Source organism: Bos indicus x Bos taurus, chromosome 20 (assembly GCF_003369695.1).
Source record: "Bos indicus x Bos taurus breed Angus x Brahman F1 hybrid chromosome 20, Bos_hybrid_MaternalHap_v2.0, whole genome shotgun sequence".
NCBI lineage: Eukaryota > Metazoa > Chordata > Mammalia > Artiodactyla > Bovidae > Bos > Bos indicus x Bos taurus.
Genome location: NC_040095.1, coordinates 20,642,469 through 20,659,483, shown reverse-complemented (window position 1 = coordinate 20,659,483; position 17,015 = coordinate 20,642,469). Strand labels below are relative to the sequence as shown.

The window sequence follows — 17,015 nt, the reverse complement described above, 5'->3', positions numbered from 1 at the left end:
GCCTCAGCTTCTTCATCTTCAAACTAGCAAATAATACCCATCCCTATTCTTGTAGAAATTAAAGAAGAAAATCCACATAAAGGGATGGGAGAATGGTCTAATACATGTTCATATGTGCAATCAATTTGTATGTATTATTAGTGCCATGTTAGCCAGCTTGAAAATTCAAAGAGGTTTTTAATAACAAATTTTTTGTGGTAAACTTGGAGCACTTTGCAGATTTGTTTTTACAACACTGCATTCCAAGTTCTTTCTTTATAGTGAAGAAAACTAGAGCTCAGTGGTTCTCAAGATCATGCAGCACAGAGCCATAGATTCTTAGTTCAAAAGAAGCCTGACTGTTCAGTTGGCTTGCTGGGCCTTTAAATATCTGAGGACCTTTTGAAAACTACTAATCCTCAAGTTACACACTTGGAAATTTTGCTCTAATTTTTGTGCCCTGGAATGCAAGCATCAGTATTTTTAAAAGCTCCTTAATGAGGTGCCAATGAATACTAGAGTTAACAACCATTAACCCATTTAGTTCCATTTTATAGATAAGATGAGGTTCTCTGTGATTGACTGGTTCAAGCTAGTTAATGTTAGGATAGACTCTGAGGACAAGAAAGGGGAAGGGCTTCAAATTCTGATAAACCAATAAAAAGAACATATCACGGTGAGATATGTTCCTTAAGAATTAACATGCATGACTTTAGCCTGGTCTACTAAGGAGAAGCCACTGGTCTACAAGGAAACATAAAAAATGGGTTTCAGAGACTCCAATTTCACTGGGGCATAACACTGGCTTATCTGAGACCACTGATGATTTATACCTCACACACCAAACGACCTCCTGTTCTGGGTGAATGTTCACCAGTATCTACCTGAAGATAAGTTGGCTTCCAGAGTATGTTTCCCACAAGGGGAGAAAAGAGGCCCTTATTATCAGGACCCTTTCAGACGGGTTCCTGCCCCATCCTCTGTTAGTGTCACACACTCTGAGTACCATCTCAGTTTGGGGGAAAAGTGACCCTAAAGCAGCTACTCTCCTCTCCCGACTCCCCAGTTTTGTGGTCAGAATCAGGGTATAACTCAGATCGCTCGGTCTTCAAGCAAAGGGCTGAGAATATGCTTTCTGCTGATGAGTGAGTCTCCCCTAGTACCCCCTTCCCATGCCAGGTTTGAAAAGGTAATAGTGATTAACACTATTCATGGGAGAAAGGTGTCTGCTGTCCACTAGTTCTCACACCCAGCCTAACTACAGTGTAAAGTTTTAAAATCTGTCCAGTTATTTTTAAGTAATGATGTGTTATGCTATGCCTTACAACATTTGCTGAAGAAGTTGGCAGAATCAGCCAGTGACTGATTTGGCAACTATTATTAATCCTACTTTATAGTACTCTTCTCCTCAAATGAAGAACAACAGAAATCTGTTGAAATAGTTAATCCATTATCTGACTTGTGAAATTATATACACATTCTAAGATGGTGTATCTACCATTGGACTGCTAAATTATACAGCTTTCAATTTTGTTCATGAAGTAAAATGTTTTCAATTTTTTTCAGCTTTCCCAATGTCTATTTATTTTAATCTGAAGGAATTAAATAGGGCAAACAGTGGGGCAAGGAGAAGAAGTGTTGTTCAAGTGAAGTTGAAGCAAGCTTCAGGTCTTGTTATCTGATATGTGTTAGCAATTAGGAAAGACTTATGATGAAAAAAGGGAGTTGGAGTAAAAGGAAGTATATACCAATCATGAGAACCACTTTGAAATACTCTCTTCTGAATGTGATGACCATTTTTATACCGTTCATTTGTAATTAATAGAATTTGAAGGAATCTTAGGGATTACTGAATCCACTGTTGTCTTGTGGATGAAGAAAGCAAGATGGAGAACTGCATTACTTGCCCAAGATCCCAGAATTACTCCTTTTAGGTAAAATCGCTTCATACTTGTGATTTTATTTTTTAATCTTTTTTTAATTTTAAATTAATTTATTTTAATTGGAGGCTAATTGCTTTACAATATTGTAGTGTATACCTATGATTTTAGATTGAATATAATTTCTCAGTAACACATCCCTTAAGTACGTCAAGGTGTGCCAATGAAAGACCATATACATAATCCCAGAAAGTAGAAATTCCCTATTTTGACTAGGTGGAAGCTCAAGGTTCATTAATAACGTCTATCCTTCTTACCACCAGTTTTTACCAACCTCCAGGCTCAGGAAGCTCCAGCTAAACTTATAATTATTCCAGCTCAAAGTCTACCTATAATTTAGCAAAGTTTCTCCCTCAAATTAGTAGACCAGTTTACCAAAAAAGATGAATGAATAAAAATCTGAACAAATAAAAATCATATCTAGTTATCTCAATTTTTCATGACTTTTCAGTTCAGTTCAGTTCAGTCGCTCAGTCATGTCCGACTCTTTGCAACCCCATGAATCACAGCACGCCAGGCCTCCCTGTCCATCACCAACTCCCGGAGTTCACTCAGACTCACGTCCATCGAGTCAGTGATGCCATCCAGCCATCTCATCCTCTGTCATCCCCTTCTCCTCCTGCCCCCAATCCCTCCCAGCATCAGAGTCTTTTCCAATGAGTCAACTCTTCGCATGAGGTGGCCAAAGTACTGGAGTTTCAGCTTTAGCATCAGTCCTTCCAGTGAACACCCAGGGCTGATCTCCTTCAGAATGGACTGATTGGATCTCCTTGCAATCCAAGGGACTCTCAAGAATCTTCTCCAACACCACAGTTCAAAAGCATCAATTCTTCAGCGCTCAGCTTTCTTCACAGTCCAACTCTCACATCCATACATGACCACAGGAAAAACCATAGCCTTGACTAGACGGATCTTTGTTAGCAAAGTAATGCCTGACTTACTATTCATCTCTAGTTTCCTTTTTGTAATTAAGACACAATAACACAGTGTGCATGAATCTGAAATGGATAGCTTGATAAATGGTTACATATAGGTATGTCTTTGCGGCCACCACAAAGATTAAGATAGAGCACGTTTTCTAGGATCTGAGAGGGCTCCCTTATGTACCTCCCAGTCTATAGTAATCATCACTCTTTCAACTTTTACCATTAAATGTTTGTGGAAAGCTTTCCATGATTTGGGGAGTGGAATCACACAACAGGCCTGCATCCTTCATGCATAGCTTCTTTAATTCTATATTGTTTGTGAGATTCGTCCATGTTCTTGTGCATATCAGTAACGTGGCTGTTCTGACTGTTGTGTAGTACTCCACTGTGTGGATTTAGTGTGCTCCATTTACCCACTGTACTGCTGATGCACATTTGGAATATTTCTAGAGATTTGGGGTATTATGGAGAAAGCAGTCATCATCAGAAACGGCCTTCATTTCTGTTGAGTATTTATGTAGGAGTACAGTTCCTAGGTCTTTTTACTTTTTCTTTCAGTGTCTTCTTTTTCAGCCTTTGACCATCAAAGGAATCATAACAATGTATGTCTCTTTAGTCCTGACAAGCAGATGTCATAGCTAAAAATGGTCTGCCAGTAGAGGAACATCTTTCATGGTTTGCTACTTTTTGCATCCCTGGTGGATTTTGTTGTCTCGTTTTGTTATCTCTTTCTGTCACATATATTCTGACACTGTAAGGAGGAAAAAAAAAAATACTCTTGAAAGGGACATCTAGGGACTTTCCTTTTCCTATTCTTCATGAAAATAGTGTGGCATAGAAGAAAATTACTGGGTCAGATTCAAAAGACTTTTTGTATCTGGGCTAGATTTCTACTTTCTTGGCTGAAGGGTTTGGAGTAAATCATATCACTTCTCTTACCCTCAGAGGGTTCAATTGTATCAATGGTTCCCAAACGTGGCCACAAATCAAAACCATCTAAGGACATCTCAGTGTTCCTTTTTGTTACGAAAGTGGTACAAGATCAAATAGTATAAAAGACTGTGAAATCAAAAGTAAAAATTCTTCCCCCACAGTCTGTGCAATCCCTTATTCCTCTAACTCAGAAATTCCTTTATATTATTCTTAACTTTTAGAATGAAGATCCCTGGGCCCTATCCCAGATATAATGAGCCAGAATCCCTAGGGTCCTAGGAATGTGTAATTTTTTTAAAGCTTCATAAGTAATCTTGATAGACTTTCAGGTTTGGGAATGAATTCCTCAACTAAATGATATCTCGGATCCCTTTCAGAAAGTCCATTCCCACCCCCTCAAAATTCTGTATTCAATAATTTAGGTTTGCCTGCTGCTAACAGGATCAACACTCAGTTCAGTTCAGCTCAGTCACTCAGTTGTGTCCAACTGTTTGTGACCCGAAAAGAATCGCAGCATGCCAGGCTTCCTTGTCCTTCACCATCGCCCAGATTGTTCAAACTCATGTCCATTGAGTTGGTGGTGCCATCCAACCATCTTATCCTCCGTTGTCCCCTCCTCCTCCCGCCTCCAATCTTTCCCAGCATCAGGGACTTTTCCAATGAGTTGGTTCTTCACATCAGCTGGCCAAAGTATTGGAGTTTCAGCCTCAGCATCAGTCCTTCCAATGAACACCCAGGACTGATTCCTTTAGGATAGACTGGTTGGATCTCCTTGCAGTCCAAGGGACCCTCAAGAGTCTTCTCCAATACCACAGTTCAAAAGCACCAATTCTTCGGCGCTCAGCTTTCTTCACAGTCCAACTCTCACACCCATAGATGACCACTGGAAAAACCATAGCCTTGACCAGATGGACCTTTGTGACACTAAGCATAGCTAAAGCAACAGTGGTTCTATTTTGACTTCCTCTTATTCATGACTTCTCTCCTTACCTTCAACTGCTCGACTTCCTCATTTTAAAGTTTTCTTAACTCCTTGGTCCCCACAGTGAAACTTTATGAGTTGACTCATTCCATTAAAGTTCTAGTTGCTTTGTGGCTAATCCCATAAACCAATCAGTATTAATGAATTTGCTAGCTAATAAGTGTATTATTACCATTCCCATGCAACATAATGCCTTATGCTAAAATGTATGTTTCCATAATGCCTTTAACCAGTAGCATGGAGTTCAAGGGCTCCTTACAGAGAATGTCGAGGAAAATGTTTTTTAGTCAAGCATGTCTTCAAATAAGATCCACGTACACAAACGTTTGTCCATGTCTGTTGTCACTGATACTACTCAGTTTAAGCACCTGAAAAAGCACATGGTTAAAATAAGTAGATATTAACTACACCAAAGAAATGGCTAGGAATTTAAATCACAGTTTATTGGTTGTTAATCATCAAGTAATAGAAGAAAATTTATTTGGATAAACTATTTAGTCCAAGTTACACTAGAGAACAAATTACTTACCAGGCCCTCTGCCACCCAAACCACATGATAGACAGAAAAGCAGGAAAAGAAAACCTGACCATAACCACTGTGATTAAAAAGGGAACTGTTGTCTACAGACATACCACCCTGAATGCACCCAACCACATCTACAAAGGGAACTGTAAGAAGAGAATAAAATACGTCCTGCTAGGCAAAAGATAGGAAAGTAGGAAAACAGAACTCAAGGCGTAATATCTGATTCATACAAATGATTCTACAATAATTCTATTTTGACAAAATATGTATATAGCATCTTTTTTTATAGATTCAAAGAATGGTTGTATCTATTACTTAAAAATCCTCTCTGGAGAAAAAGCCAGGCAGTATCCCTTCATTTTATTTATCTTTCAAAAAACTAAAGTGATAAATGGTAAAACAACTTTCCATAAGTTCAAAAGATGAAATCCAGATGGATATCCAGTTGTCCTGAGTTCTAGAGTAGACCGTGTAATTTTACATAAATATTATCTTTGTTACGTTACTTGCAGATTGTGTGCGTGTGTGTGTGTGTGTTTCTGTTTGTATTATTACGTGGCAGGGCGGCTAAAGGTAAAATACAGCCCTAAAGACTGAACTGACATTTAAAGCTTCACAACTTTATACCTCCTGCGCTCTGGGGTCATTGCCTAGAACACTGCTGTTCCGCCTTTGATTATGTCCTTCATGTTCTGTGAGGCCTTGCTCATATCTTCCTTTCCCTGGCAGTTTTGAGCTGGATGTCTCTTTTCCTTGTCCCCACTGCCTGTGTGTAGCAGTGTCTCTCTTAGCTCCTACTGTCTTGATCTGAAGAGATCTGCAGATACGCCTTTTCACTAGGCTTTAGGTGCTGCAAGGGATTGTGTTCCCTATTGCACCCACATTGCTTAGCATAATCCCTGGCACAATGTCAATGTCCAGTCAATACCGACCGTCTTGTTCTTCAAATGTCCGATTGGTATTTCAGTAACTAAATCTTCTTTTAAACCACTTTACTTAAAAGGCAAAATTTCCATTACTTTATCATCATGTCTGTCTAATTCAGCATTTCCTATATTGATATTCCAAAGAGTTGTCCTCTGAGAGGTGCTGTTAAATAAGCGTTATGTGATGAAAACTTGTGGTTCGGCCTAGCGAGACAGCTCGAATCCTGGCGTTAGCACACAGGTGGTGGAGGGAGACTGCCAGCCCGCACAGAGGGAGTGATTAGCTCTCCGCTCTTCCTTCATTCCCTCCTCTGTAAGAGAGGACAAATAGAGTCCTCTCCCATCAAGGTGTCTTCAGGATTTACTGTGGAGCGTATGAAGGTTTAGAATTCCTAAGTGCTCAGAGAATGTTGGCTACTATAATTTTAAAAAGTTAAGCAGTTTTTCTCTCATATTTGGTTGGGTTTTTTTGCTTACTGTAAGACTGCTCACAGCCTTGAGGATGCTGAGGTGCCTGTGAGTCTCCAGGTGAGCAGTCTTTCTCAAATTTACTTGGTGAAACACCTCTAGAAGATCCCAGAAGCAATGCACTTTGGAATATACTTTAGGAAATCCTGTCTTATCAATTTAAAAGAATATTAGCATATTCTGAACTGAAATTGCGAGACTGGTTTGACAAGTGTTGATGTAACCTGGGGCACTGGGAGATAGTATTGGGAGCAAGGACTGTGCTAGTATACGGCAGATTAATCAACAAGACCTGTGCGTTACCATATTTTAAAATATTTCTTTGTAAAAATTTTAAAATGCAAGTAAAAAAAAAACAATCAGAATGCTGATTCTCAAGTGAGGACTGCCTGAAGATTACATACAGTATAAAACTTTTAAAAAGTTATAAATATTAAAAGGTAAAATGCACAATTTTAATGGGTTGAATAGTGATTCCTACCGGAGAAGGCAATGGCAACCCACTCCAGTACTCTTGCCTGGAGAATCCCATGGACTGAGGAGTCTGGTAGGCTAAAGTCCATGGGGTTGCACAGAGTTGGACACGACTGAGTGACTTCACTTTCACTTTTCACTTTCATGCATTGGAGAAGGAAATGGCAACCCACTTCAGTGTTCTTGCCTGGAGAATCCCAGGGACAGAGGAGCCTGTTGGGCTACTGTCTATGGGGTCACACAGAGTCGGACACGACTGACGCCACTTAGCAGCAGCAGTGTTCCCACCGCACCCGCGACCCCATCCCCCCTCAAAAGCCATCTAAATCCTAATTCCTGGAGGCTGTGAACAGGATCTTATTTAGAAGTAGGATCTTTCCAGGTTAAGTAAATGAAAGGTCCGAGAAAAGATCATCCTGGATTATCTGGGTGGTCCTGCATCTATATGATGACAGTGACCTTATAAAAGGTACACAGAAGGAAAAGACAAGCGGAGAAGCCATGAGACAATACAGCAGAGATGGGGGTGTTGTGTCTACAAAGCAAGGAACACCAGGGAGTACCCAAAGCCAGGAGAGAGGCCTGGATGGATTCTCCCCTGGAGCGTCCGGAAGAACCGCCCTGCCCACCCCTTGAATTCGGACTCCTGGCCTCCACAATGGGAGAGAATACATTTCTGATGTTTAAAAAAGAATAATAAATAAAAATAAAGTGAAGACTGTAAATAGTGTCCAAATAAAAAACCAACTAGGCTTCATGCATCAGTTTCTGATACAGTTGGAGAACTACTACTAGGTAAAGATGAAGGGCTGGACTTCCTTATTCAAAAACGCATACACTTTTTCTCAGTTCTTATGTATATGATAAGAACTTCCTCTCAAGCCAGGAAACTTTGCAAGTATGAAATCATCTGAAAGGAGGGGTAAAGAAGGAAGTAACTGACCTCCATGAAGAGTGAAAAGAGGAACAAGTTCTAAACCAAAGCGGGTTTGAAACATAACCAAAAGGACAAAAGAAAGCTTGGCATACAAATCTCAAGGTAAGTAAGGACCTGCTTTAAGGTATTTGGGTACTGAAAACTATAAAATAATAGTTCATTTTAAATAATCATGGCTTTTTATCTTATCAAACACAGTGTGTGTAGCATGAGGTGCCCATATGTTGAAAGCCCAGTTTACAGCCTGTGAGGTCAATGCTTCCTTACTACTGGAGAGGCTCACAAGCACAGGGTGTGCTTTGCTGTTGCCTTGTTTTCAAACAGAAGGGCAGTACCTGACTAAAATTTCAGAAGTTTGTCAACAATTTGTGATTTTAAGACAAATGAATAATGGTTGGGTGTACCTATTGGAATTGTCTTCCAAAATTGAAAGTCTTCTTTCAAATTGGGCAGAGTGAAACTTACAAGTTACCTGTGAAGGACTCTTATTTTACATATGGCTCCCATTCTAGTCCACTCCAGTACTCTTGCCTGGAGAATCCCATGGACGGAGAAGCCTGGTAGGCTATAGTCCACGGGGTCGCAGAGTCAGACACGACTGAGCGACTTCACCTTCACCTTCCCATTCTAGCAGGTCTTTGTTTCTGTCTTACAGGGCTTTTCCTATTATTTTGAAGAAAGGGAACAGATACATTTATTTTCCTGTAAGATATCTCCTTGTCTTTATCTCAGTAAACACTTCTTTGATAAACAGTTTTAATTTTGGGAACGTACTCAAATGTCTACTCTACACAGAATGACATAGATGGTTAAAAGTAAATTCTCCTCTTGGAAATCCAGAGAGCAATACATTATCTTATCCTCAAAGGGCATTAGGTAAGCCTTCCTGCTTCTGTTGCAATCATAGCACTTTTTAAAAAGCTGATTAGTTTCAATCAATATTTGAAATTTAGTTCAAATATGCTGGCAAACATTTACTTAAATGGGTTATTATTTATACCATAAAATATCTTACATATGGTCAGTTCTCAGCTGTTGCAGAAAGGAAGTGGGATCCTAATGGTTGAAGTCCCTTGCCAAACCTTGAACACAAAGCACTGTGTCTGGCCTTAGAAAGGAGGGAACCTACAAAAGTTTCAAAGAGATTAAAAGATGTTGCAGTCTGGGGTGTTTGTCCCTATAGTTTTATCAAAGAAATATTATAAATCAGGTGCATCTCATATTTAATTTAGTGTTTTATGTGAAATGCCAGATTGAAAATTTGCACATTTGATGTATTCTAACCTTGAACAAGTTTAGAAGTGTTCACTAATGTACTTGAGTACTCACTGAGAGCAGGGCACAACCTCAGGGCTTCTTTCTTTCTTGTCTATCACTACTGTTTTTATCCTAATGCAGGTTGCCGTATTCATTAGTAGGTATTTAACAAACCAGCTATCCTGTGTCTAGTATTGCTGCTGGTGATATAAAGATAAATAAAATACAATTCCAAACCCCAAGAACCTCAGAGCTAATCATCTATAAAAATTTAGTAATGGATGATGTGCTTGACAGACATTTATAGAAGCCTGGGTAGGAGTAATATTTAGGGGAAAATTTTACTTGAATCCAGATTTAATCACTTCTTAGTCATTAAAGAAGTTACTTAACTTTTTAATCTTCTTGTTTCTCATGTATAAAATAAGGATAACAGTAGTATCTACTTCCCATGACAGCTGTGCATGGTAGGGTTAAATGAGATAATCCATGTAACAGTGTTTAAAAGCTGACCCCAAGTAACTAAATATTACTAATGGACATTCAGTAGATGATGATCATCATCTCATAAGCACTGTGAAATTGAATGACTATAGTTATCAATGCTGTAGTATCTATTTGAAAGGTGCTAAAAGAGTAGATCATTAAGGTTCTCATCATAAGAAAAAAAATGTTTAACTGAGCTGATGGATGTTAACTAAATTTAGTGTGGTAAATAGTTCACAGTACATGCAAATATCATATTATCATGTTGTATACCTTAAACTGATACAGTGTGGTATATTAATTATATATCTCAATAAAACTGGAAGAAAACAACAATGATGAAAACAATGTTGGATGTAAGTATATCTGTGTCTAGTCTAAAAACATACATCAGTAATGTTTTATTGATAAAATCATAGAACATTCAAAGTAGTTGAAAACTTCCAGTTTCTCTCCCCTCTGCCATTTTAAAGCATCAACAGGTAAAGCTATAAAATTATCTTAATTAAATGAAAGTTATTTATTGGAAGTTGTGATTAGACTAGTGATAGGAAGACTCTCAAATTCTGTTTTAAATATTTTGGTTATAGGTATTTTGTTTTTACATCAAAGGACTCTTTTCTTAAGTACACACTGTACCCTTTACAAGACATGTCTTGCATTTTAAACTATCAGCTTAAACAGATGCTTAGATTTGGAGTCCTATGTTTATTTAATCATTTATTCAATAAATATTGACTGAGTGTCTTTTCTGTGCTAGGTGTTAAACATATTCTCTAGGGATATACAGAGGAAAAGACCTGATCTCTCTCCACCATATAATCAGATAGGAAGACACAATTTCATGTAATTTAAGTTGTCATGCTATAATAGAGAAAGTGAAAGTCACTCAGTCGCATCTGACTCTTTGCGACCCCATGGACTATATAGTTCATGGAATTCTCCAGGCCAGAATACTGGAGTGGGTAACCTTTCCCTTCTCCAGGGGATCTTCCCAACCCAGGGATTGAACCCAGGTCTTCCACATTGCAGGCGGATTCTTTACCAGCTGAGCCACAGGGGAAGCCCCTATAATAGAGAACCGACTCTTTAATATGGGAATACAAAGAAAGGTGTGGTTAAGAAACAGACATGGTCTCTGACCACTAGGAAGAGGGGCAGGCGAGGCTTCACAGAGGAGGTGATGGGGGATAGAGATGATTGTCCATCTGGACTCTTGTCCCTTTCCTCCTGTTGTGTTCAAAGCATTATCTTTCTCTTTTTTTTTTTTTTGAAAAACTGTTAACATTATCTTTCTCTTGAAGATGATTAGCCTTATTGTCAAAAACCATGTTGAAATCTAAGTGATAAAAGCACTCACACTTCAGCAGACATGTTATTTTAACTCTCCCACCCCCTCTCACCAGTGAGGACTGTATTCTATGTTAAAGTAAAAACTCACTGAATACAATAGCAAGTACTGCCTTCTATATTAAAGCAAAAACCCAGTGCTGCAACTAGTACTAGATTCTTTCTTGAAATAAGAGTTTACTAAATGCCAATGCTTAATGTAGTGGTTGAAATTGGCAGATTTTTTAAATTATGCTATGTATTAAATATGCAATTAAAATGTTTTTAATTTATAGCAGGCACCTGGATGGCAGATCGTTCAACCTTCCCTTTCTTGAGTTTTCTACTCTGTTATTATTTTCCACTCATTTGTGCTTCATTTTGTGATTCATTGATAGCAAAGGAAGCGGAGTTGGATAAAAATCCCTTCTGACACAGTACAATTATACCATAACAATTGTGTAATCATCAGATGCAACGAGAGCCAGCTTCCAAAATCAAGGTTACTCAATCTCTCCTCTGACACCAAGACTTTGCCATATAATGTTCTTTCATATCTGAAATGCCAAAACAAGCTTCAGAAATTACTTTCAAACCATACTTTATGAGAAATTACAGTGGCTTGTACCTGTGAATTCATTAAGGGCTTCACCATAGTAACAAACGACATTGTTCGTGCAGAGATGCTGAAAATCTGTGGAAATACTTCAGTGGCTGTGTCTATAGGAATTTTCCTTCTTTTACTGTTGGTGATCTGTGGAATTGGGTGTGTTTGGCATTGGAAACACCAGAATACCATGCGATTTACCTTACCAAAGTTTTTGCAAAGGAGGAGAAGCAGGAAAAAAGACTATACTAAAACTTTCTCCTTGAGTCCCCAGTTTATCGGCCCAAGGCATAAAACCTCAGTTCAAACTCAAGACCGCCATTCTGCTGGGAAGGACACTAACATCCATGACAACTATGAAAATGTGAAAGTGTGTCCTCCCAAAGCTAAAGGAGAAACGGACAAGAAACTGTATGAAAATACTTGGCAGACCAATCCCGAGGAGCATATCTACGGAAATGAGACACCATGTGACTATTATAACTTCGAGAAGCCTAGTACTTCTGAAGCCCCTCAAGAGGAAGACATATATATTCTTCCAGATTCATATTAATTTTGCAAAATGCGTGTTTAGTTATTGGGGGGTAAATATTCGCTGAGGCTTTATTGTACTGATACCATCAAGTTCTTCTGTTGAAACTTGATGATCTCCTTTATTGCCACCCTTCTGAATCCTGTGTATATCACTGTGGATTAATTCTAGATATCCTCGCCATCCTTCTTGCCCTCGATTAATTCTGAATTGTGTTTCATTGATTCTTCCTTCTGAGCATTACTTGCTATCTTTTTCTTCTTTTTCTATCTGGACCACTTTTCTGGCTCGGGATTGTCACCGTCTGCTCACTAGTCTTTCTGGCTTGAGTTCCTACGTACTCAGTGATGCCGCATAACTGCAGAATCCTTGAGACGCTGCCAGATTCGTCTTCAGAAAACATTCCCAGTAGCCACATCACTCCTCTGCATAAAACCTCTTACTGTCTCCTCTTTGCAAAAGACATACTACTCAGAATTCTAGCTCCAGAATTTTACACAGTTCAAATTTACTTTTCCAATGATTTATGTTAATCTCTCACTTCTCTGTGTTCATCAAAAGCTGCCAAACCCACCTCTCCTCCTCATCTTTCCTTGTCTGCCCCCTCTTAAGCCTGCCTTGGACCATAACTTCTTCCATCTGAGTGTTTGAATCATTCCAAACCCACGTATACCATTTTTCTTTTCCTGGTGTCCTCTAGATTTTGCTGTCTGTTCAGTTCTTTGGGCATTTAAACATATGAGTGTTTGCAATGGCATTTTATTATTTAGTGTCATATGAAAATGTCCTAAATCCCATACTAAATAGTAAGGAACCGCCTCATATTCATATTTTAGCCCCAATGTCTATAGACTGCCATATGAGGCACTCAGTATTGTTCAGTTGACAAGAATTGAACTGTACTCTTCGCTAAGTACTTTGGAAAACAATCTAATAAACCCATCCATCCAAGGAATATTTATTGAGTACCTTCTATTTACTTCTTAGTGTGCTGTACACGTGGACGGGGTAAAACAGTGAAAAGAAAGACATGGGTCCTGAGCACACACTGCCTCGTGTGAAAGAAAAGACAATCAACAACTACTATGCTCTTTATTAAGCTATGATACTTCTTAAACCCACCGTTGTATATGCTGCTCTAAATTGCTCGGGCTGGAACTCTGCAAACTACCTTTTTTCTTTGCCAGGTGTATCCACATTAGGATCTCTCAACAGGGGAAGGCTGGCAGGCAATAAACAGGAAGCAAAGGGGGCCTGCCCCTTCTTGTTCTCCCTGTTGTCCTGAGAGGTACTCTTTTCACTTAATTTACTCCAGCACCACTGGTGGTTCGCAGTTTCCAGTTTCTTCCAGCACTCCTTAGAAGCAACTTCTTTGCACCTTGTCAGAGATGCCGGCACCACCAAGCAGCAGCCTTCCCTTAGTATCTGAGAACCAGCTCCTCCAGCCCTCCTCCAAGCTCCTAAGGGACCAGCAGGAAACAAACGGCACCGACAGCTCCAGGTCCCAGTCCCCCTCCAAGTTTCTGATGATCCCCAGTCTTAGGTACGGTGGCTATTTCCTGCATTCACTCTCTCTCTGGTACCTCAATGGCCTCTTTCTGTCTTTTCAGTCTATCAATACTTTTTTTTGCTTGTTTTTTAATTAATGCTGAACATTTAGTTCTCCATTTTAAAACAAACTGATATGGTTTCTGTTTCCCAAAGTGGACCCTGAGTGATACAACTAAAAATGATACAGTAGGTGTTCTGAAGGAAAAAAAGCATTCTGTGTTTGAGAACAATGGCATTTGGTAGGGAAAAGGATTCGAGTTTTAATCAGATTACCAAAGGAGGCCTGTCTAAAGGGACACTTAAGCTGAGACCTGAGGGTGAAAGGGGCTCTCCGTGTAGATGTGGTGTGACAGGGATGGGACCAGCACGTGGAAAGACTCTGAGGCATGACAGAAGCTATGGCACTCGGGGAATTTAAGGATAGCTATGTTGGCTGGAGCTCAGGAAGGACTGAAGTGACATCTGGTAGGTCAGCAAAGGAGGAAACAGCAGACAATGCAAATTCTCGTCGGTCTAGCTAAGTGGCTCAGGCTCTAACATGGTGGCAAATGGAATCTAACAGTTTTAAGCAGACGAGTGACATAACATTACATTTTTTAAAGCGCTGCGGGGTTAAGAAATAATTGGGAAAGCTCAGGATGGAAGTGGAAGATTATCATTCACTAACTACTCACTGATGAAAATCTGTAAAGGTTTTCATGGCAAAAAATCATGGGAAGGTTTGAAATGGCTCCTAGGCACTTTCCAGAGGAGAACAGGATTTATGTTGATCTTGAGGATTTCTGTTGGTCCTGGAACAGATGGTCATTTTGAAGTCTCAAACAGGAAGTTCTTGCTAGAATAACCTATATCCATGCCTACCTAGTACTCGGTCATAGTAGCTGAAAATAACCTGACAGGAACCACCACCAGAGAGTATCTCTGTCCTGGTAGGATCCTGGGCATCAGGCTGGAATGAGCAAGGGAGTTGATCCAGAACAACTAGATGGTATTACGTAAGGGGATGAGTCTCACCATCAAAGTGACCAGCTACAGAAGGGTACCGGAGAAGCTGCTTTAAGAGTTTGGTCTGAACAGTAAACAGGAGGTAATAAAGCAAGGTTTTTCAACGAACTAAGCAAAGGCCTGTTTTCTGTTGCGATCAGTAGTGGGTTAAGTATATCACCGCTATATTATTACCATTATGATGAAGTGGAAGTCAGACCAAAGTGAAGTGTTGCAAGTTGCAGGCTGAGCACACGGTCAAAGAGCCAAGTGCTCATGGTTGGCAGAGGTTGGCCGTGAGGTCCTGCAGAGATGGCCTACCAGTCCCAGCGTGTGAACTTGCCGCATTTCACAGCAAAGCCGCAGTCCTTGCATCTGATGCTCCTGTGTATTCTTCCCCCACCCCCACCCCCACACCCCCAACATCCTTCCTCTCTGCCTCTTGTGGTACCTGTGGTTACTTTTGCTAATAATATAACTCAGGTGCAAACTGCTGCTGTCAATTTGACTTAGACTAACTTTGTTTTCTGTCTCTCAAGGACGATTTTCACTTTTTAGATTTTAAGAAGGCAGAGAAATATTGTAAGAGAGAATGCAGATAGGAAAAAGAAATTTGAAAGGGGGGGTGGGGAAGAAGGAAGAGGAGGAGGAGGAGAAGTGAGGCAGGAGGGAATGAGAGGAGGAGAGAGAGAAGCAAGAATAGGAAATAGGAGAGGGGACAGAGAATGGAGAGTATGGTAAAAAGAGAAATTGAATGATGATTTCCTTGACTTCCTCTGTCATCCTCCCCAGAGCCCCCCACCAACCCACCCACCCACCCGCACACACACACACAAGAATTCCTAGTAAGGTAAGTAGATATGAAAAAAAGGAAGAAGTTGTCTGCCTTTACTGCCCTTCTAACCTTGTTGAATGTCAGTAACAATTGGCTACTAGGAAACGCCCTGGTGGGCTTCCTTGGTGGCTCAATGGTAAAGAATTTGCCTGCCAATGCAGGGGACCCAGGTTTGATCCCTGGGTCAGGAAGGTCGCCTGGAGAAGAAAATGGTAACCCACACCAGTATTCTTGTCGGGGAAATCTCATGGACAGAGGAGCCTGGCAGGCTACCGTCAATGGGGCTGAAAAAGAGTCAGACATGACTGAGTGAACAACAAACACACACACTGGTAATTAATTGCACACACCCTTGGTGTGGAAGTGTGCTTATGTGATCACTAGCCTTCTTGCCAGTCCTCCAAACTTAGGGGAGGACTGAATTTAGGGACATTACTTTCTCAGCTCTGAATGCTCTTCCTTAAGCTATTCACACTGTGAACTCCCCACTTCATTTAACTCTGATCAAAAGATGCCTACTCAGAGCTGACCCCCCAATCTGAAATGGCCCCCCTACCGTGGATCTCAGACCCTTTACCTTTAGCTGCCTTACAGAACTTATCACTGCCTGACAAGCGTTTATGTGTATGCTTATACTCTGTTCCCTTTACCTAGAATGTAAGCTTCGTGAAGGCAGAAACATTTTCTGTCTTACTCTCTGCTTGGTCATCAGTACTTGCTTATAGCATGTACTCAATTATGCTTGCTAACCAAATCATTAGGATATACTAAACCAGATTTTAATATAAATTCAGTGCCATGAGACTTCTTTGCCATTTCAGTGGGTGAGCTTGGTCCCTGTGATGGCAGCTATCTGGGCCAGGTGGTGCCACCCAGGTAGAAGGGGTGGAGCAGAGGGGCCCTTGAGCCAGTGGGGAGACTGGACTTTGGGCTCTACGGAGGAAAGGGAAAAGAAGGGACCACCATCTGACCGTCTTTCCACATTTTTGACTGCTATTCTCAGCCACAGTAACCAGCTGGAGTTTTCCAATTTGAGGAGTGGTCAGTCAGTCACCGCCTTTTAGGGCTTCCATTGTGTTATCCCTTGCAGCATGTTCCCTGTCTCCCCTTCCTAGTTCTTTTGCAAGTCCTTTCCTGTTTTATGTCCTTGCAGGACAGTGGTTCTCCATGAGGCTTTCCTTGCCTCCCCATTCCTTCTCACACTCCTTCCCCAGATGACCTAGACAATTATGCCTGAACTCTCCTGCCCCAGTGTCCTTTGGAAGCATTTGATTCACATAGCTCACCATCTCATGCTTATTTCTGTGCAGTATCCTTCAGATATCTGAAATTTAACATGGGCC

General features: G+C 40.4%; 1 protein-coding gene across 2 annotated transcripts; it reads left to right on the top strand.

The window, feature by feature from the left end:
* Positions 1–8,098: 8,098 nt before the first annotated feature.
* On the top strand, positions 8,099–13,259 carry GAPT (GRB2 binding adaptor protein, transmembrane). 2 transcript variants are annotated; one of them, XM_027520455.1, is made up of 2 exons: positions 8,099–8,193; positions 11,460–13,259. In XM_027520455.1, the coding sequence occupies exon 2, from the start codon at positions 11,847–11,849 to the stop codon at positions 12,321–12,323; it is 477 nt and encodes a 158-aa protein (XP_027376256.1). In that variant the 5' UTR covers positions 8,099–8,193; positions 11,460–11,846; the 3' UTR covers positions 12,324–13,259. The 2 variants fall into 2 exon arrangements, with proteins under 2 accessions (XP_027376256.1, XP_027376257.1); XM_027520456.1 differs by having other exon boundaries at positions 11,562–13,257.
* The last annotated feature ends 3,756 nt before the right edge of the window (positions 13,260–17,015 follow it).